This window comes from Necator americanus, chromosome I (assembly GCF_031761385.1).
Source record: "Necator americanus strain Aroian chromosome I, whole genome shotgun sequence".
NCBI lineage: Eukaryota > Metazoa > Nematoda > Chromadorea > Rhabditida > Ancylostomatidae > Necator > Necator americanus.
This window is the reverse complement of record NC_087371.1, coordinates 29,965,903-29,989,111: the sequence shown is the minus strand read 5'-3', so window position 1 is coordinate 29,989,111 and position 23,209 is coordinate 29,965,903. Positions and strand designations below refer to the sequence as shown.

Genomic DNA, 23,209 nt, shown 5'->3' with positions numbered 1-23,209 from the left:
TTAATCAACTCTTAGATGTAATTGACTACATTGTGTAGCTGGTGCACGTCGCATAGTGGAATTTGCTAACGGAGCACCGGGAATTGGACCACCAGGCGACATAAGGGTTTGCCTGAAAACAGAGTTTGTGATAATTTCAAAAACAAAAAAAGCTATCCCATAATTCGCAACTATAAGTTCTTACAAACGTATGCTACCTCTCTTTTCCTTTCCTTTGACGCTTGATGTATACAGCGAAAATTGCGAGAACAACCAAAGTAAGTGCTCCTACCAGCCCCAACGCAATAGCTGTATAGACTCTGAAAGGAGTATCAGTCTACAAAATCTATATCTTCAAAACTAGCTTGGATCTACAAAAAGAAAATTCCGGTTTACATTTCAAAAGTCGCAGAATGTGCGATGCATTAAAAAATAAACAAGAGCAGCGGTGGATGTCCGCTTTTGAAGGCACCAGGTTTCCCCAGCGGCGTTCGGAAGAATTCGAAGTGAACAAACTTCGAATTCATATCCGTAATCAACACCCGTAACATAATATTTTTGTGGTATATTGCCCTTAAACACAGTGGGATGAGACGATTTCTCAAAACAAACAATCTCTACCTTATAGTAAGTCACAACCGCATCTCAGCTTTAGCTAGACTTTCTTTTAAAAATGTACGATGTATACCCCAACTTCGTTTGTACTACCACTACTTGTCTCTTCATACTTAAAGTCCCCTTACATCCTTTTCAATTTAAATCATACTACACAACGTTTAACCTTCATCATGGGAATGACTAACATTTTTGTGACCTGAGGTTAAAAAATTACTAGATAATTCATAGTGAAATTTTTTCTCCTACATTTTGATCCTAAATATGAAACTGAATGATGCGTATTATAACGCAAAAATGAAAATATTACTTCCCATCAATGTAATATAACTACTCCTGCTCTTCCAAATTTCTATAACATTTCTTTAATGCAATGATAGTATACATCCAGCCAAATTACTCTGGTGAAAGCTGCATTTATATATTGTAATTACTAAATATCAAGGAGAGAAAACTAGGCAATATTCACAAGTACAGAGTTCCTGGAAGTAAGTACAGAACAACAAATTACCTCATACGTGCAGCTTTCGCTGCCTCTTCCTCCTCATGAATCATTTCATTCGAAAGCCGATTAATGTCATAAGGTGAAAAAGTGGATAAAACAGGTTTTTCGAATTTTGGAAGCTTCGACAACATTTCTTCTAATGAGGTATTTCCCTGCAAAAGAAAAAAATAAATAAAAAGCTATTAAGAAATATTGCATTGATATGTGAGGACATACCGTCGCAACTCTGTTGAAAATTAGGCCTAGTTTATCGCTGTTTGACTTGAAGTGTTCCAAGAGATCTGACGGCAACTTGCGAAGATCAGGAACTTCCCCACGAGAGAAAGCTGTTATGATCTATAAAAAAAGATATCGATTCTTCGAAAGAATGGATACGTAAATGAGAGTTATCGCTCACTTCCGAAGGAATCTTGCTTAAGTCGTAACCGGTTGGCAACATCCTCAGCATGTCCATCATTTCCTTTGAAAACACGAACGCTGGTCTTTTTACTGGAGGTGATTTTGATACAACATCGGTATCGTTGTCGCTCTCATCTTCGGTAGCCAGGACAGGGATGAGGCTAGTGTAGTAATCCTGGAAATAAAACAGCCGATACGACTCGAACACAAAAACAGCGCCGTTGTGCACACGATGCTCTCGAATGCAAGATAGGAAGGGCCACTTGGTTGGAAGCAAAAGTTCCAGACAGATGTGGATCAAAGATCCGCAAACATTCGGGGTTGATGAGCCGTTCAGAAGAGACACCACGTTTATAAGGGAAGAATGGATTGATTCTGTTCAAGCTTTTGTTGGACATTCAGGAGGTACTAAACGTACCTTACTTGTAACTTACTTATTACTTTGATAACTTACATTACTTCAACCCTATAAAAACTGCATCACAACGGAGAAGAAAGTGTTGAGTTAGTGACATGAAGTGGAAAAGAGTAGTCGCGACTGTTAGTTATCATGCACATAAAAAGAACATGGAATCGTCAGCACACGGTACAAATCAAGTATCAGAGGTGATGATATAAGTTGACATCGCAAACGTTGAGTCAGGAGACCCATTACGTAGCCTCACTCAGAAATAAGCGCCTTTAAACCTTAAAAATCGGTAAAAACACTCGGGTCAATGCGACTTGAAACGGTTGCATAGGCGGCTGTACTCGCAGCGGTGCGGTTGAGCGTAGCGGTTGTGGTCGAGAGGGGACCCTAGGTAGCTGAACAGCCGTTTACGCAACTGCACCATGCTTCAGGCCATTACAATCCGTGCATAGTTAAATTGTGGTACGAAAGAGGTATGCAGTTGAAAGAGGCAGACCGACACACCAACAAGGGTTCACCTTGATTGTTTGAGTTTGAGTTTCGTTCAATCCAGGAAGTGTATCACCTTGGATCACACCGGCGATCAACTCATTAGGTAGCTTGTCAAACGACGGAAGGAACTGAAAAAAGACTAATCCTGTGTTAGTGAAATGATAAGCGATGCGTGGGGTTAGCAGAGTGTTACTGAAGCGAAGCAAAAAGCAAAAGATCTCATAACTGGATCCCATTCAAAGAAACACTATAGTCACACATACGGATGTGAAAATGCTCATCAAAACACAAGAATCACGGAATTCCAACTTTCTGTATGTAGTTAGCCAAGCCTTCATCAAACTACCAGAACTAATCGTACTCACCTTCTCACCGTCAGGCAGCGGAGTTCCGCTCCGTGCTGCTGCAGCCGCCTCATGCATCTTTAGCATGTATTGTTGGACAATGTTGTCCAATGTCTCTTTGGGAATTCCAGGGATTTGTCCACCTCGTAGAACATGTGAAATGAGATTGGGATCCAACTAAAGTTCACAATATTACGAGAGATTACTACGAAGATAATAAATGTTGTAGAAAAGAATGTATAAAACTTTACCTTGCTAATATCTACATTTCCCAAACCAGGAACGTTAACCACAAAGTTTGGAATTGACTCTATCAACTGCTGAATGTCACTAGCTACAGGTTGACCTCCAGTAGCAAAGCGTACGAGTGGAGCGGTGAACTGAACAAGAGTATATTTGCAACAAGTATATTCTCATTGTTTCAATCAATCTTTAAATATCACATATAAAGCGAATACAATTATTTCTATCGTAGTTAAAGTTACCACAAATTTGAGGTGGAGTACGGGATAGTAGATTACGGAGAGGTGTGTGGTTCCGCCCATTTCTTCCTAACTGCCGTAAAAAGATGGGGCGATGCGGCGCAGCACAGGGCTGACGCGCTCCAATCGAACTTCTTGTGGAAAATAGTGCGCCGAAACGCTCGAAGACGTATCTTCCGAGCAGTTTTCTACGGCAATTAGGAAGAAATGGACGGAATCACCCTCCTCCCCATAATCTACGACCCCGTATATGAATACTCCACCTGAAATCTGTACCACCCCAGATTCGTGGGGTGATTCCTTTAAGTCAGTTTAAATAGCAGCTGCAACGAAAATGCTCTGTGAACATTAAATACGTTATTGTACAGAAATCTGATCTACAGTTAGCATGCATGAAAGAAAGAGGAATATAGTTAAGATGACACACGTAAAAAAGAGAACAAAGTGATAGTAAGTTCACTTTATGAAGTTATGAGTCTGTCCATAACCTTCACGAAAGAAAAGAAGATTCCTCAAGAAAGAAATTAGGGTTACATGATTCCAACGAGGGTGAAATCTGAAGAATCATTAAAGAGTCAAGGTAAAGACTAAAGATTACCTGCTCAATAGCAGTGTTCAATTGGGGATTAACAGGTTGTCCTGCAACTGCTCCTCCAGCTTCCAAAGCAGGCATATTTCGCATGGATGGAATTGCCTTAAGAAATTTCCGTATTTGTTGCATGACTCTGATACAGCAAAGTCATACCTGAGAAAGTGTTGATAGGATAGGAATCCCTGCCGCGGCGTGTTCTAACGCAGAACTGTCCATACCTCTAGATTGCGGAGGATTAAGACCAGGAATCAGCGAAGAAATGAAGGATCTTAAAACATTAGGAATCTAGAGTTGGATGTAAAACAAACGTATCTATTAGTGACATACCTTTGCCCTTGCTCGTTGAATCCAAGAGTTTTCATTCCCTCGTTTAATGTGTCATTCGCCTTCTTCATCATTAGATCTTTTAGTCTAAATCAGTTATCCTTTAATTAATATTGAGTTCCACTAAGCTTTAATCAAACAATGAGATAAAAGGCAGTACCACGAAATAGCCTTTTAAAGACAACGTATCAAGACTTTGACGTGGTGCGAAACCCACAGCGAAAACGCAGTAGTAGTAGGTCGTCGTTCCGCTCATCTTTCCCTTATCGTCGTAAAGAGCGGAGTATGAACCGCCTTCGTTCCTACGAGGCACGTTAGAACCATTATGTAAACGTTCCAGATCCCTCACCTCATTAATTGATTTCACTTGAAGAGGGTGGTAAGGAAAACTCCTTAGAATCCTCGACCGCTCTCTCGTGCACGGCGTTTTTACGACGAATAGGGAAAGATGAACGAAACTGCGCTGGATTTCGCAATCTACTACCCAAACCCCCTGGGTGCCGCATCACGCCAAAATCGTGATATGCTGCCTTTAAAATCAAAAATTCGCAGCCATTATAGAAACAAGTTTATTCTGTCACACGTGTGTGAAACGGTATTCCAGGAAGCAGTTACATTTACACAGATTTGGACCAAACTTTGAACATAGGGACATTTTGACAAGAAATTAGGCCTTCATGTTTTCCAGAGATTGCAATTAAAAGTAAGTGTTCTAACGTATTTCACAAGCCATAAATTCCCAATTCCTCTTAGTGTTCATGATGAAACTCCGATCTTGCAGATCCTAATGACATCAACTGCAGATACGTGAACATCTAATAAAAATAAGTGAAGACATCTCTTACCTGACTCCAGCGTATTTCTCAGGACCAGCACAGCTGATTTCAGCCTGGAACGGTAGGAACGTTCTCACACGGTTGGTTACAAGGTATCTTACGAACCAGTCGAATGAATCATCGCATATTAGACGATTTCCTAAAGAAATTGAATGCATTTATGAAAACATTGGCAGATGCTAGGAAGAAAAGACAAATAGTCAAAAAAGTTGTAGCAATCCAGACAAAAAAGTACCATCTAAAAGAATATTAGCAATCTTAGAGTCGAATGTGCCTTCCTCGAACGATGTTAGTTGATTATTTGAAAGGTCCAGCCAAAAAAGCTTCGTTTGATGCAAGAAAGTTTTCTAAATACACATTTCGTGAGCAGAAAATTCTACTGAACAGGATAAACTAAACAAACCTTTCCGATTTTCTTGAGATTATTGTAGGCTAAATCTAGCGTCGTCAGTTGTCGAAGTGAGGAAAACGTGTTCTCATCTACAGATGATAGGGAGTTGTTGCGAAGGTTGAGCTGCTGCAGATTCTTCATTCCATCGAGCATACCACGTTCTATTGCAGGACATTGTTTTAGATTTGATCAAAATCTTCAACAAATACTTCACCAATACTACCTATGGTCTGAATCGAGTTGTTTGACAGCAACAATACTAAGAGTTGATCCAAGGAGTCGAAACTGTTTCTGGCGATTTGTACGATATTATTGTTCTGAAATACAAAATACAAAATACATTTCCGACAGCGAACGAACAGAACATGGGATGAAAGTCGCACTACAAAAAATGTAGTTATTGTATTAAATTGAATAGAATTAATTAAATAATAGTATCAAAATAGTTAGAACATGATAGTTTGGTTTCGACGAATTCAGAAGGAATTAACCGCTAGCGTATACCTGAAGACTGATCAACTGCAGCTTTGGATTGTTAGAGAATGCGAGAGTTTCCACCTTCTCAATTAGATTTCCATCGAGGCGAACTTGCTTCAGGCTAGTAAGATCTTTCAGCTCCGGAAGCTAAAACTGCGTCAATATATGTTTTGTTTTCGCAGCAACGTTAGCATCGTTAGTTTGTTTTCAAGCACAATATCGCGTACAGAAATGAGGTAGTTACCTTTTGTAACAAATTGTTAGTTACATCCAAAATTTCTAGCTTATGGAAGGCTTGGAGCCTGTTTCCATCCAGGCTGCCAATCAGATTGTCTCTCATGTACAAATACTGTAGTTGTGGTACATTCATGAATGCCATAGGATGTATCTGATTCAAAACGTTCCCATGAAGACGAAGCTCTTTCAACTGCGGAAGATTCATCAGCTCGAAATTGTTGATCTGAGTAATTGGAAGTAATATGTCTCATATTGATTACCTTAATTTTTTTAGTTAGCTATTTTCTCTTAAAAACCCTTTACCTGATATATAGGGCATAGGATATACAGCAGACTAGATTAAAACATAACGGATGAAGTACAGAAAGTGGCTTATAAGGAAATTCACGAGAACTTGTCTACATCTACTTCATTAAAACTTTATCCTTGCATGTTTTGAGAAAAAACATACAGAAGTTTCCTAGTAATGGCGCTATTGCGGGCACATAGTCCGCTCAAAACGACATGAAGAACGGTGTCTTTCCGTACGCGCTCGAAGTGGTGCGGTGGAGGCAGCAGTTGGAACCCAGGTGGGACCATCGCAAACTGCAGCGATGGGTGGTGCCAACAAGGGTTCCAGTTCGCTCCTAACCGCTACGCTCCACCGCACCGCCTCGAGAGAAGCTGCTTACGCAATTGCACCGTGCTTCATGTCGTTTTGACCCTACTATAGATGATGATGATGATGAATATGGCCGTCATGTAGTAAACTCGAGAAAAAAAAAACCTCGATTTCAACCGTACCTCGCCAATCTTGTTATCAGACAGGTCAAGATACATGAGCATGACACTATTACGAAGATTTTGTGCGGGTATAGCAGAGAAGCAGTTCCCACTCAGATCGAGCAGCTGTAGATTTGCTTTCACCTCTGCCAGCGCATTCCTGCAATAATTCTATGTACTTTGAGGGGAATCTCAAGAAAAAAAATCATATCTATTAAACTAACGGTGAAAGGGAGCAAATCCCGTTGCGCTCTATCCGCAAATATCGTAGGTGTGGTAATCCATCAAAGGCATGCTCAGGTACATCTTTTAACTATACTTCCACAAACAAAAGCAAATTAGAAGAACATATTTAGTACAGACCCTGATTCTTTCACCAGGACTCACCTTATTTCCATACAAATTCAATGACAGCAGCTTTGACATGTTCCCAAAGAGTGGCACGTTCGACAGGCTGTTGTTCAACAAGCTTAATTCCTCAAGCGATGACTCTACTGTCCGAAAAACCTGAAATGAGAGAATGATGTTTAGAAACAGAATGTACAACAGAAAAGATCCATGCTTAAGACGAATGTGAAGAATCTTCTATGGAACAATTGGTGATGATATTTTGAGAGCACATGTATCAAAATAATTACTTTTACTATGTTGAAAAACATTGTAGTTCATCACACTAATTTGTAAAATATATGTATCATCTATCGTCTATCATTTGTAAAATTCTCATGAAAAAGTCAAAATCATACAACCTTCATATAGTGTGTTTGTTCGCCGTGACTAAGTCATCTAACTCGCATCACTTTATGGTTTTATGCGATCGGAACACATTGTGTGCACGCATTGTAGTCGCAGAAAATACGCTTATAGCATACTATAGAAAAGACATGTGTTCAACAAACCATGCGTAATACCATACAAACCACTTGCAAAAAACTGCAAAAAAAAAAAAAACTGCAACTTGCTTTGTTTCAGCAGCAAAGATTGCAATGATGCAATAGTGTTAAATAATTACGTAAGCAGCTGCAAATTCGCAACTACGCTCTCAGCGTTTGGTTTGGGGTTTCTCACACTCTATGGTCACAGCAGGAAAACAAGTGGTCTATTATCAAAAACAGTTTAAATTTGCTATTAACTTGAACAACTGGATCTAATACTGCCAACAATGCACCTCATCAGCGAATATTACGCAAATGACAACTGTTCGTTCGCCACCATTTGATCGTATACAAGAATTTTAGTTCAGAATTGGGAAGATGAACGCAGAAGACCAGATCAGTCTCTACTTATGGGTTGAAACCAGCGACGAAAAGCGGATACCTTTTTCCTCCCTCAAGTTCCACATCCAGTTTCCGCACTGTACGACTTTGAGTAAAACTTTTCAAAATTCAGAGATACGAAATTGTGTAGATTGAAATAGATTCATCGAAAGGCATTTTAGGAAATATCCGATGTATTGCATGTTTACGTATGATTTTTAAAATACATCTTGTACATATAAAAGAACAACGAATATCCAACATTGTTGTCAGAAGAACAGCAGTTAATTGCTTCAATATCTGTATTCCACTAATGCAGCACATGTGTGCCTGATGTACAGGGTCATTATGGAGCTGGGGAGGGAGAAAACCGTTTCTGAGAGCTAACGAAAGAAATATACGAAAATCTGGAAGAAAATCTTTTTTGAATTCTTTGGTTTCGTACTATTACAGAACCAAAGAATTTTAAAAAATTACAAATTATCTGACTATTGCAGAAGTGAAACTATGCCAGAAACAGAAACAAATTATTTGAATTGTGAGTGCTGCCTTCAAGTTTCTGCTTGCTCAAGGATTGTATGTTCTTAACCTACGAGAAATTAACAATGTCTTCATGACCGAACACCACATATATTCTAAATTTCCCAACTTACTCTATATTAATTCCTTCTATATTGATACCTTATACATAATATATTTGTACTTTATTACTCTTTATCCAGATAAATTGGAAGAGTATAGTTTCTTACGGGATACACCAAAATTATTAGAGGGGGGGGGGATTGTTTATCACATGTCCAGCGAGTGACAATTGATGATCCCGACACATTTCAGAGATATCACTGTTGTTCCCTGTTGTTCGGTCAATTGACAACTATTCGCAACAGCCAGTGTGACCCAAATTCCTTCCGTCATCAACCTCATCGATTCATACTCAATCGATGTCGTACCCTTAGCGCAAGCTCGCTTACTGACAGAACGTGTTGAATTATTGTGATGAAAGGAGCAGTTCTGTTGATGAGGGTGTTTAGTGAAATTCGAATAGACAGTGTATCGGTTTCAATCACCACAAATCGCAACAAAGATTATACCGCGACCCCGTTTCAAACCTGAATAACCACAGACAGAAAACATCTCTCGACTCCAAATGGAAAGAAATACGTAAAAGTAGAATACGCAATGACGAGCAATGAAGACTCTTTTGCGAAAAAAAAAACGAAGTCGTCGACGAACCTTTGGATCTATGGAGGATATCTGGCAGTTTGACAGTGTCAGCGAACGGATCTTTCCTGGTGGCAGCACGTCCAGTGTCGGTTGTGAACATTTTGACACCCGTAACCGTTCAATAGGTGTTGACGCGATGTCCTGAAAGATCAACATGTTTCGTTTACATTGAAAGTGTGAATCGGCAACAGAAATCTCCTTGCTTAAGTAAGCCGCAGGAAAAGTCCACATTTGACAAACTCATTACACCAAAATTTGAATTCGTTCTTCTCAAAAAAAAAAAAGACTATTCCAATTCTTCATAGGTATTTCCTTTATTTCCTTCGATCGAGCACATGCGAAATAATGCAGAACCTTCACTATTCGCTAACTTGTTTGCAGTTCTTTTGCGCAACAAAACTAAACAAACACAAAAGAAACCGAACATGTACGAGTTTGGAGCGGAACATGAACAGGCAACGCTAGGAGGCGCTTACAGAAACTTTCGAATAGTTTAAATTCTCTGTATGACATAAATGTGCTCGTAAAGAAAAATTTATAACGTTTGGAAGAAAATAACCAGTTCGTGGACGTCAACTACTGCGAAGAATATGGGAAGTTAATTGTAAATTTCTTCCTCTTAAATTCAGGATCAAATGTATACTTCCTGTATTTGAATGCTACAACATTTACTATGTCCACAAATACGCGCCGTGCATAGATTTAACAGCAAAATAATAAAAAGAAAAGAAAATCATGGAAGCCAGCTTTCCCCCACTCTACACTTCTTTGCCTTCTTCATTCTCTTGACTGGTACGGAACACATGCATTTGGCACACTTTTTTTTTTGATAAAAACCTGTTCACATCATTACATCCACAACTTACCATACACTCTTCAATGATCGAGCTACAGTAACACGGAAAGTATCCTCAAACTTCAACTAGTATATAGACAAAATTGAAAAGTTTCATTTGTAATCTAATGGCGAAAACACCACCTACAGGTACTTATGCCTTCAGGGACAAAACGTTATTTCAAGCAATCGGCCTAAAATGTGTTCTACCATGGGGGCCGTGCATGCGATTGTCAGAGCCGGTGCTCCGACCCTCTTCACTTTTTGACGGTTGGCGAATTGACCTTCTCCACTTTTGGACGGTTGAAAAAGGGACCCCCTTCACTTGTGGATAGTTGGCGAAGGGATCGCCTTCTTTCTTGGACAGTTGGCGAAGGGATCGCCTTCTTTCTTGGACGGTTGGCGAAGGGACCCTCATAACTTGAGCTACATCCCATGAGCTAGACCCTCATCACCTGAAGAAGGTTCGGCTCCTCCTCATCGCACCTATGATGGGGACGCCTCGCGTCCTCCGTGAAAATGTGAGCTGGCTTCTTTCCACAGTGCGCGACAAGCTGTCCAGAATTTTTTCTTTCTGTTTTCATGGTTTTCCTTATTTTTCTCACAATCTTGCATGAATAGGAACACAGTCCTAGCAAACTCATTTTCAATCACGACCTCCTGACATCTGTTTTATTTCTAGGGCGCCTCCAACACGTTACTTTTAAGCACTTTAAGGATTAAATTCTCGTTCCACTTTTTGTGTAGTTGTGAAATAAAGATTGAATTCTCGCCCTACTTTCTAGTGTACTTGTGAATCATTGACGTTCTTTTTAATATGAGTCGCATTAAAACACTCAAAATGATTATGGAAAGATGCCAACCACGGAAAATTATACTAAAAGTGGGGTACGCCTAGTTGAAGTCCTTGCAAAGATCCCATGCTACCAAAAGAAACTGTTCAGGGAAAAAAGGTCCTCCTATTATTACGACTATGGGGAATACTAATCACGTACAATTAAAAGGCATCACCCCACGAATCTGAAGTGGTACGGGCTCCAGGCGGGTAATGCCTATACGGGGTCGGAGATTGTGGGGAAGAGGGTGATTCCGTTCACCTCTCCCTGTATCAGTGGAAACGGACGACTCTAAAATTGTTTCTTACAACGGCTCCTGTTGCAATGCGCAACCGTTGCGCCCCATCCCCGCCTACGATTCGTCTGAATGTGTTTTCGACCGTCGACTGTCCAGGGCCGTCTGTTTACACTGATCCAGGGAAAGGTGAACGGAATCACCCTCTTCCCCACAATCTACGACCCCGCACGACGTTACCCGCCTGAAACCCGTACCACCCCAGATTCCTGGGGTGATGCCTTCAAACGAGTAATGGGACAGAAATTACACTCATTCAAACTAAGGTGATTTTGGAAGATCATGGAGTCCTCGGAATAAAACACCATAACGCTAGTGGCGAGCTACTCCGCTACCTATTCCTAAGAGCACCGAATCTTATTCAGGAGCCATGACACAGAAAAAAGGATTAAAACTATGGAAACAAAAATGAAACATCTCCTAGGAGCATGTCACGCTCTGTGGAGGGGAGGCCTTCACCCATGGCACAGTGCGCCAGCCTGATTTACCATGTAGTCTGCATGCATGCAGGGTTTGTCCCAGTAGTGAGACTGGAAATCTGTTAAAAAAAGATCTCTTGCACATTCTTGTAAATACAGACGGCAGTTTTCAGAGTTTCAATGCCCTTGAGTATCAATACACCGCTTCCAACGGTTCTGCCACTGTTCCAAACAATTATGGAGATGGTATGATGTTATTGCGAAAACATTTCGATTGGAGCTAGCAAGTGAGCATTGGTAAATCCCAGGTACATATAGTCTGCTCAAAACGACATGAATCACGGTGTAGTTGCGTAAGCGGATCTGCTCGAAGCGACGCGGTGGAGATAGCAGTTGGAATCGAGGTGGTACCATCGTGAACTGCAGCAATAAACGGTGGTAGTAAGGATAATCACTCGATCCTAACCAGTATGCTCTATCGTTCATGTCGTTTTGACTCTACTATAATACAGAGTGCGCGCACGGGGGTTAAAAGAAGCCTGATGCAGTTGTCGAGGGTCCCGCCACGATCGCAATCGCTAGCTCCACCGCGCCATTTCAAGAGCAGCCGCCTACGCAATTGCACCGGGCTCATTGTCGTTTTGACCCGAGTATGAACGTAGCCCTAATTGACACATATCGTCTTGGACGAGTTCAAGATGCTGATCGATCCAAGATTTTGCATAAGTCGAATGATCGCATTCCGTGATAGCTCCCCATTCATAAAGACTGCCACCCTCGCAATTCACTCGCAACTCTTTTGCTGATATTGCCATGCTTCACTAAGTAGCCATTGGATGATCAAGTTGATATTTGATGATCCTTATTCAATCACTTCACCACCATAGAAGAATTGCACCTAGCACTTAGCACTACTTTCCAACTCATTAAAAATGAACGAGAAAATCAGTGAACTCGAGAATCTTACAGGTAACCAACGCATTTAAATGAATATCTCGCGCATAGCATGCGATCGTGTTGCGTTATTTTTACAGGGATATGTGTTTTTCTGCATCGGAGACATAGTTAAACAATGTGCAGCCACACACCAGTTTTCCACGAATAACTGGATACTATTAGCATTGGCCCACAAAGCAGATTGGAAAGAGGACACATTTAATAGCCCTACCAAGCGCTAGCAGCGTTCGTCAGTTTGAGCGAACGAGAAAAAAAACCTAGCGGAGAGAGAAGAACATGATTACGCACATGTGACTTATTTGATAACTACTTAGTGACGTTTAGCAAGCAAATGTTAGAGGTTCGAGGAAAATTTCTTGACATTACATTTTGGATTCCTCCCGGGTAAGGTTCGATAAGTTGCTAGTAAACATTGCAGCAAAAACAAACATCCTCTCCAAATTTTGAGATCAGATGGATCAGGCATGTCACAGTGACGGACAAAGGAACTTTTTACACCCGTATAAATAATAAAAGGACGTAAAGTGGAGTTTATCATGCAAAGGGAATGCAAAGAGTTGTTTTTTGTCTAAAAATTTCATTATTTCTACACTTCGGCGAATTTCATTTCACCACTTGTACAACAGTAAAGAGTTGCGTCGTCTGATAATTTGGTCACTCTGAAGCTCCTAATTCTTTTCATTCCAGGATTTGTAGAGATATTCCGATATTTACAGAACCAGATCAAACCTGGTACATTTCCTCACCAAAACCACCGTAACTAATATGTGAAAAAAAATGAACCAAAGCAAGCGAAATGAAAAGGAAGCCGCGAATAGGCCAGACTTCAAAAACACGCCAATAAGCAAAATTAGGTGAGTATAGCTGTAGAAATGAAATTTTATGTGATGTAGTGGAGAATACGAACTGAAACTTCGAGCAATTCGATCAGATTCTGACCATCACTGTTTAGAACCTGTGAATCTTACAGATTTTCTCTTCTCGAATGAAATAATCCAATAACTTTACTGTAGCTACATGCTTTTTTTCGAGGATCTAACTATTTATTCAAGGCCGGAGTCCCCAATAGGGGCACATGGAAGCTACCAGTGATTCAAGTTGTAAATTCTCCTCTATCATCGCTTTAGCATAGTGACCACGTCAAAAAGTTGTTCCGACGACCTATTCCTGTCGCCGATCATTAACTGAAAATCTGGCATCAAATCCGGCGTGCGCGGTCTATGACTCGCTGCGACCCATTAAATAACTAGATCTGACCCCTCTACATGGAGAATCGACCGCCAATTGAAAGTGAATTATAACTGAACAGAAGCGGGAAAGTGGAGGAACACTTTGAGTGGAAGGTGATCCGGCGCAAATCCAGTGCTTCCCAGAATAGCATACATTCATAATCTCTTAATCTACATCCAAAAAAAAAATAGGACTTGATTGGAAGATGATGCAAAAAATCACATTCTTACCTTAAATAAACTGGGCAGATGCGCTCCTTCACAGGTGATCGACACTCGACCATTCGATTCTTTGTTACATACGCACGTTGACGGTAAACTGGGACAATCAGTAGCAGCAGAGGCGAACCAAACGGTGCTTAGCAGAAGAAGCAGGATCGTCCGGGACATAACCCGGTTGGTTAGTAGAGTTTCGATGAATGAGTTGATGAGTAGTGAATGGCATTCGGGGAAAACCCCGGATCGATAGTCACCCGCCAGATCTTTACTGTGCTGTGTGATCTGCGCGGGAACAGATCAAAATCACTTTAGTAGATATAGTAAATAGAATAGCAAGTGGAAAAAGACGAAATCACGACAATAAAATGAGCAAATGATGTTCACCACCTTCTTTACGAAAGTAAGAAAAAAACAAGGATTTTAACGACTGAACGACTCAATTGACATGCGGGGAAAAAATGGAGGGAGAGATCAAATACGTTGAATGCAATGAAGCAAATGATGTGTGGAAATTTCTTGCGCTTGTAGAAACGAAACGTAAAACAATAGAAATTCCACTGCTTGTTCCGAAGTAGCCCTGACTGTTGTGGATTGGAGCCAGCCGGCTGCCAGGGCGGAGCGATGGATGACGAAGGAACCGGCGTTGCGCAAGAAATTGGGACGAGGTCACTGACACCGTGAGTAACCATACCTAAAGGGGAAAAATTGGACCCGGATCTCGGAAAATGTGGGTGAATCCGTGTTGTTTCCGGTGGGAATTCTTCGAAAATTCTCGAAAAGAAGAAGAAACAAGAAGAAAAACGCTGTGTGGACCAGATCTGGAAAAGAGAAGGGAAGAGATTGTGCATAAATAAAATCTCTCGTAAATTGTATCACCAATCAGCTTCGAGCATCAAAACCGATCTTTTTGGGAAATTTCGCGAAGATGTTCGATCCATGTGCTGTAGAGAGGAACATAGCTATGAAAGTGCAGTTTACGTGGACCATAGACCAGAACTTTCCAAATCATAACACGATATGGTAAATACAGTATGAATCTGTTCTAGACCTCCTATCTCCTACTGGTATAATAGCTAGGTAGCTACAGTTTTGATGCCAACAGTTCCCAGGACCTACATGGAGAGCGCTTTTGAATAAGTTTTATTATACAAAAGTATATTACATATAGTTTATATTATTATAAATTATTACAAAATTATACAAAGGTTAATCAGTAGGATGATTAGTGATCGAGCTCTGTTTCGGAATCAATATTTACTAAATGGACTTTTTCACTGCCACGACTTTCTTCGATAGTTATCATGCTATATAACCGACACCCGCACCTACCCATGAGTTTGTTTATTTGTTTGTTTGTTTGTATTTGTCTGCATGTCGCGAAATCCTTTCGACAATGCCTAAATTTCTTTGAAAAAATGAACGAAAAGAACAGAGCGTTTGGAAAAAAATACAATTCTTTAGCAAAAATTCAGAACTGCCACTAATTTTATTTTCTATTGAATAGTGAAGGCGAGCGATGCGAGAACCCCAGACTGATACACTAGTATAGTTTCGTCAAAACGACATGAAGCAGGGTGTAGTTGCACGAGCGGTCGCGCTGGAGCAACGCGGTCCTCGACCGCTCTTAGACGGGCTGCGAGCGGTTTTCCTGGAAATTTGCCAAATTTTTCCAAGTGGGCGTCATCCGAATCGATGTTGACCGCGATTTTTTGGTTGTTCTCATTCTTTTCTCTTCCCTTACTGATTTTTCATCTTTTATGTTTTTTTTTTCATCGTATTTTAGTTATGTTTGCTGTATTTGCTTTTGTAACATACATCTATATTGTATCAGTATTGTTCCTAAGTTATTGCAATGCTTTTTCATGTGCATGTTCTGCTTTAGAAAGTTGGTTCAAAATCCTTATTATTTATGTTTATTTGTTTTTCCCCCTTTCTCGTTTAAAAAAAAAAAAAAAAAAAAAAAAAAATAATTAAAAGAAAAAACCACAAATCTGAGGCGGTGCGGATTTTTGTTTGTTTATTTGTTTTTTCAATATTTATTTGTTTCTTCCCCTACCCTCCTTCCTTTACAAACAAAAAAAACCTTAACATGAAAATAAATACATGAACAAAAACAATACAGTAACTTAAGAACAATACAGACACAATATATATCTTAAACTTAAAAACTTCAATTTTAAAATTTTCCTAAAAAGACATTTGGTCAGCAAAAACTTCACCAGAATATAGTAAGCGGAAACAGAGCAATCAATCAAAGTGGAACAATCTTACACACAAACGATCCATATCAATATTTTCAGGATGGAGCTGTATATTAAAATTCGGTGTCAGTAGTTTGATTGACGCCTTTATGGACCTTTTTTGTGGTGGGAGAGTTACACGAATGAAAAGCAGAGCGTGAGATCGGTAGTGTTCCAGATTCAAGCAATAGATTTGCGTCGACAATGTGGAATAACTCTACAGTCGGGTGAAAACGACATGAAGTTCGTTGTGGTTGGGTAAGCGGCTGCGCTCGAAGCGGCGTGGTGTAGCTAGCGGTTAGGATCCGCGTGGGACCATCGCTTATTGCACCGATGAGAGGTGCTAACAAGGGTCCTTTTTGGATCCTAACCCGCTATGCTCCACCGCTTCGACCGCAACCGCAATTAGGATCGAGTGAGGACCCCTTCTGCAACCCTTCATTGCTGCACTAAATGGTGGTCCCACTTGGATTCCAACTGCTATCTCCGACTGCAACCGCTTACGCAACTGCACCGTGCTTCATGTCGTTTTGACCATACTACATGAATGCATGAATGCGTCATCATTAAAGTTTTAACTTCTTCTTTCCTGAAACTTTCCTGAACCCAATTAAAGCTCGCTGGTTACACCAAAGCTGGGTTAGGTATGCAACACAGGTGCATTAGCAAGGCCAACAGATCTGTAGTGATTTTTGATGTGGAGCTTATTCTGTGTAGATTCTAGGATAAAAGTGGACAAAGGGCAATCACTGCGCCACCAAGTTCACTACAATTCAGAATCGGTTGAGGTTTACGAACGTGTAACTGGCCTATACAATGACTTACGGGAGCCAGCCGATTGGTCAAATCAGTGTTTTTACCTTCCCAGACAAGTTTGGCACTGATTTAGCGACCCCGGAAGGCTGAAGGGTTTGGTAGGCGCTAGGACGGAATTGAACCTCCGATCGATCATGCTGCAGCCACAGGAGAACCTTTTACCGACTGCGCTACACCTTCCCGGAATAGTTCCGCAATTCATTACTATAATCACATCCAGTACAATTCTGGGATACTTCCATCAAATTAATCCGACTCGACTCAGTCGAACGCATCCAAATATGCATCATCTTCAATAATGTTAGCTTTTTTCCTCGTAAAACTGCGAATTCCGCTGTATGAGTCCAGAGGTGAGCCGAGAGACTCCAGCCGCAAAATGCTGGATTTTGTTGCTCTGAGACATTCTGTAGGTATTTTTGCATCAAAATTTTATGCTCTTACCAATAAATACGTATACGTACCTAATACGTATAAATACGTATTAGGTTGACTCATAAATAACTTCTGTTTTCTTTTTCATATATTTATTCTGATGATGATTTCCTGTGATTGTGATTTATTGATGTCTTGCGCTTCTCTGCTGACTCTCTCGTTGTTTGTTGTGGATTTTGTTCCACGTACTGACTTCAACATATCTTCATCGAAGTCTGAAGGGTGACCTCTTCCAGAAGGATCCAGAAGGACGAAATTTGACGAACGAATTTCTAAACGCCCGATCGGTTATCACTTCATCACCATGCACATTGCATATTTTTTGAGCCACGGCTGCAGCAGTATTGCCTTGTTTAAAGGCATCACCCCACGAATCTGAGGTGGTGCAGATTTCAGGTGGAGTATTCTTATAATGGATAGTAGATTATGGAGAGGGGGGTGATTCCGTCCATTTCTTCCTAATGGCTGTAAAAAATGGTCCGGAAGATTCGGCGCCGCACAAGGCTGGCGCGCTCCAGTCGAACTCCTTGTAGAAAATAGTGCGCCGGAACGCTCGAAGCCGCATTATCCGGGCCGTTTTTACGGCAATTAGGAAGAAATGGACGGAATCACCCTTCTGTCAATAATCTACGATCCCGTATACGAATACTCCACCGGAAATCTGTACCACTCCAGATTCGTGGGATGTTTTTAAATTCCCAAAGCATCACATGGCATGGGTTGTATTTTTTGATTCTGCATTTTCAGGGCAAACAAAAAAAAAAAACTAAACGTAAACCGCACAACACTAGACTGATGTCTAAGGACTAATCAAAGTTTTGGCTGCTGCGAAGCGATAACCAAAATCCACTGTTTGCGTAACTCATTGTATGCGTAAACAGGTAAACAATTGCAGAAGATATATACCATGAACATGAACATGCAGAAGATATATACCATGAACATGGTTGGAAGTTACTTATGGCTAAACTTAATACACATCGCACATTGTCATACGGTGACACACGTTGATTGTTTGGCCTGAATAATTTTTCTGGGAAACAGAGGCAAAGTCCGGTGCGGCGGTCGCGTTTGCACCCATTAACAGCCGCATAAAAAAGCCGCTGGTACTCGAAATCAGGCCTTTCGCTTCAAGAACTAGGAACGGTCAAGGAAAAGGTCAAGGAATGCTTTCCACCGTCATTTAGCAACTATTCATATTCTTATCCAACAAATACTTCTAAGCATCTTCCTAGTATTTGAGATATCGCTTTCTGGAGCAAGTAAGAAAGTGAGGAGACGCATACGTTGACAACATTGTTCGAGATATTTCTTTTAATTCAGATTCTTTTAGTTTTAATATTCTCTGGATCTGATTCTATCTAACGAATTTCAAGACCCCACAGATATTCCGGTTAGGAAGATTTGAAAATCCCAGGAAGTTGATGACAAAGATGTTGTTAACGCAAAAGCGGCTCTTAAAGGAGAGAAGATTCTCTTTAGGTGGATCTATTTTTTAAAAAATTGGTTTTAGGTAATATATTTATCATTTAGGCGGTTGCAGTGCAGTCGGTAAGAGGTTCAGCTGCCTGCATGACTGATCAGAGGTTCGAAACCGCCCTAGTGGCAACCAAATCCTTCATCCTTTCGAGATTGATAAATAGGTACTAATCTTGTCTGGGAGGATAAAAACACTGAATTGACACATCGGCTAGCCCCAGCAAATCATTTTATAGGCCATTTATACGTTCCTGAAAACCAAACGATCCTGAATTAAAGTGAACGTGATGAATCCTTTTATCACAACAGTAAACATCGACGAAGAATATTGTCGTCTTGTCTGACGCCATTACGACAATGCAAGAGCTGGATGGTTAGAGAGTTGTGGCAAAAGCCAGCCTTCAAAAATACGAGGTGAAACGGTGTGGTGCGTAGCAGCAGCAGAAAACTATGTGTCAATTCCTTCTGAAGCTCATTACGCTTAGCAAGGAAATTCATAAATGAACATCTCGAGGAAGTTAGAGGTGAACAATATCGACTGAAGCAGCAAAGAAGAAAGGGAACATTTCCTGCGAATTCTGAACATCTGAGGAAAAAAAAAGGCATACTATGCTATATTGCACTGTGCTCGTCGATACCTAGCAAAGTCCTTCATACTTCAGCTGTCGGAATAAGGTAAGGTTACTAACAATGAAGAACCAGTAAAACCATTCTGTGTAGGAAAGGGGACCCGTGTGACAGTTGTTTACTTTATGCCACCATCTACAAGTAGTTCAAACAAATAATCTTCAGCGAGAATGAATGAACATCGGATGAACGACAATAATAAACAAACAGTGAAAATTGGAAGGAATACATACATAAGAGTGGAAATTAACCGGTGGAAGTTACACCAACATAAAAAATGTCATTGTAACCTTGAACAACAAGGTTGAAGACAGCGTATCACGAAGCTGAGAATGTTGGGGTCTCTGTGGAAAAGTATAGACTATAAGAGTGCAGATTGTGGGTATGGCCTCACCCAACTCCCCCCAATCGCCTTGAAAAACGGCGTGGGAAATGGCTTTTGTTCCTACGAGACACGTGCGAACGCATCACCTTTGTGCACGAGCAGCATCCATGAGCCAAAATCAATACAAGAGACCACAACATGGTCAGGTTGGTGATACGGTGACTTTGAAACTTCGAAAGCCACACGAAGCGGACATCGATGAATCATGCGGAGAAACTGGTCTGCGGTTGAAAATAGAGGAGATTTTCCTTTTCTTCTCTGGTTTTACCGGATCCCTCTGATCCGTGATTCACCCTTTATCGGATCTCGTCAGCTATTGGTGTCAGCGATTACAAACGTAATAAGCAACTTACTTTCAAAGTTGAGCAAGAGCAAACGAGCTTACCGCTATATTGCGACCTTATCGAGGACGCATTGAGGAAGATCGAAGAAATTTATTCCCTTACCCTACCTAGCTAACATAACCGTCTGATTGGGTGGAGGGGAACCCATTGGCGCTCTTATTTCTGGAAGTAAATAACTAAATCCATCAGGACTCTAAGACCTAAGCATTAATCTTAGAGGATCTATGACATGTAAACTAAAGTTACTAAGAGAAAAAAAGTAAAAGAGATAGAGCTTCCGGAAAGGAGGGCGACACTTAGTGTCCCCCGCCCCAGCTACATTTTCCCCATCGTCCTTCCTGCACCCCATCACTATGCTGTTGTACGAAAGTGATGAAAAATGTTTGAAGTATATTAAGGTGAGATCAATGGACCTCCGTCATCGCCAATGTTCATAAAATTAGGTACACCGTTCACATGAAGCATCAGAACGGCAATCGTTGAAGAGGAACCTCACCAAAATTTTAAATTTTTACGGGTAAAAATAGTTAAGTGGCGTAGCTAGAAATTGCTGCGCCATTTTCCATTTAAAAACTGTTCGCCATGGACTCCTTCGTCCAAAGCAGTAATCATGCTCATCGCTAATGGTTTGAAGAACTAACTGGACTTAGTGCCTCCAAGGATAGGAAGACATGAAACAGCTATGGATAAATCGATCAGATCGATATAATCAGTGGATCGAGAAACCCAAAAGTGGTCTATAATGTAGTTGTTAGTGTTTGCGTCCAAAGTCTGGTCAAACTAATTCCTCTGCACACGGTTCATACCCACATAGATACCCACTTGGTATGTGGATTTTCTTCCATATATAACATGGATCTAGAGTGCTTCAGCCTAACCATAGTAGGGTCAAAACCACATGAAGTACGGCGCAGTTGTGCAAGTAGGTGTGTTTGAAGGTCGAGCGTAGTGGTCAGGGTGAGGGGACCCTTACTAGTACCATAAATCGCTGCAGTTCGCGCTGGTCCCGTGTCGACCCCAATCGCCATCACCACCGCTCCGCTTCGGACGCAGCCAATTACGCAAATGCACCGTGCTTCATGTCGTTTTGAGCCGACTAGATACCATAGTGTGAGGTCTCAATGAGTCACAAGAAAAAGATTACAAGGTAACGTACGGCCCCAACACGAAGAAAGCAGCTAATTCCAATAGTTTGAAGTAGAAATAGGACGTTAGAGCCGTACATGAAAAAACTGTCGCAGGATTCCCAAACGTACATACTTGAGCGCACGGAAAAAAGCAACATCCTTTTAGATGGCGAACTCTTGAGAATGTTGTTCAAGACGATGAAAAGAAAGAAGCGCTAGCAATCGTTGCGAATTTGCAAATCTATTCAATTCAGCAAATTTTTTTTAAATTGAGAATCAGTAACTGCTGTTTCATCAAATAAGTTAACTTGATAGCAAAAATTACATTTGTTAAAGGGGAAGCGCTGTAGTGAAGCGGTTACAGGTTGTGCTTCCTGCACGATCGATCGGAGGTTCGAATCCGCCCTAGTGCTCACTAATCCTTTCATCCCTCCGGGGTGGATAAATTGGTACCAGGGTTGTCTGGGAAGCGAAAAAAACACTACTTGACACATCGGCTAGCCCCAGCAAGTCATTGTATAGGCCAGATACACGTTCGTAAACCTCAAACGATTGTGAATTGAAGTGAACGTGGGGGCGCATCCCAAGCGGATTGGTTAACGCCAGAAACTTTATCCTTTATCCTACTCAGAGGAAGGCGAGCAACTAATCCAAAGCCGTCGTACTTGGCTAGCAGTCTTCCTTAGTCTTATACCAGTCCAGATCCTAATCCTAAAGAGGCAGCATATCACGAATTGAAGTGATGAGGGAATCCGAGGGAAAAGCTAGAGATGGGATTGCAGTAGATTGGAGGATCCGGGCTGATTCCGCATGTGTTTCACACTTCTCGTCACAGGATGAAATGGCAGTGAGATTATACTGTAGTTTTTTTTTTCTCCACACTTCAATTCCCGTGTCGAGATATCAAATATCACCGCTTTTCTCGTACTCTTATTTCTCCTAAGAGGCCCGTAATACGAAGTAATGCGTCATGACAAATACGGTTGGGAGGCGGAGCTGTCACAGCCGTAAACCATCATCCTGTATCTGATTTTTCCTTCTTACGTTGTTGACTACTTTTTTCTACATGGTTCTAGCCACGCACACGAGAAGAAAGGATCCTGAGTGCTTGAGGACCGCTCTTGTTAACTAAGATGGAGATTAAAAGAACCCAACGAATCTCCGCCTGATATGTTTGCGGGATAATTTGCTGCTACCGTTTGAACTGTTTGATACAAAAGTCTAAAAAGGATAAAGTCTCTGGCGATCCAATCCATTTGGGACTCGTTTTACTGTAATTCATAGTCGTTGAGGTTTTTAGGACACCTGTTGGCCTATACAATGACCTGCGGGGGCCAGCCGATGTATCGAGCCGTATTCTTATACTCCCAGACAAAGTTGGTACCATTTTACCTACCTCGAAAGAATGTAGGGTTTAGTTGGCACTAGCGCGGTTTCGAACCATTGACCGTGTGGCTCGAGCCGCTCCCTCCCCCCGCCCCTAAGTGCCACCAATATACAAAGTTTTCATGAAAATCATTTTCACGAGAATACCGAGAGTGTGGATTGAGCCCAACTCCGACATCCTTAGATTGTGTAGGAAGTTATGGATGTTCCTTCGAAAGAATTTTACGTTCTCCCAAAAAAAAAGAGAGGAAAAATGTTA

General features: G+C 41.1%; 1 protein-coding gene across 1 annotated transcript; it reads right to left on the bottom strand.

Moving 5' to 3' along the window:
• On the bottom strand, positions 1 to 14,285 carry RB195_007296 (uncharacterized protein; the record flags this gene model as incomplete). Its single annotated transcript, XM_013437552.2, has 22 exons — positions 1 to 112; positions 198 to 299; positions 1,106 to 1,251; positions 1,316 to 1,435; positions 1,497 to 1,673; positions 2,426 to 2,527; positions 2,765 to 2,920; positions 2,995 to 3,123; positions 3,824 to 3,919; positions 3,971 to 4,085; positions 4,145 to 4,228; positions 4,987 to 5,116; positions 5,213 to 5,324; positions 5,381 to 5,529; positions 5,592 to 5,685; positions 5,873 to 5,992; positions 6,090 to 6,305; positions 6,866 to 7,004; positions 7,069 to 7,157; positions 7,232 to 7,351; positions 9,334 to 9,465; positions 14,127 to 14,285. The coding sequence occupies 22 exons, from the start codon at positions 14,283 to 14,285 to the stop codon at positions 1 to 3; spliced, it is 2,799 nt and encodes a 932-aa protein (XP_013293006.2).
• Positions 14,286 to 23,209: the final 8,924 nt, after the last annotated feature.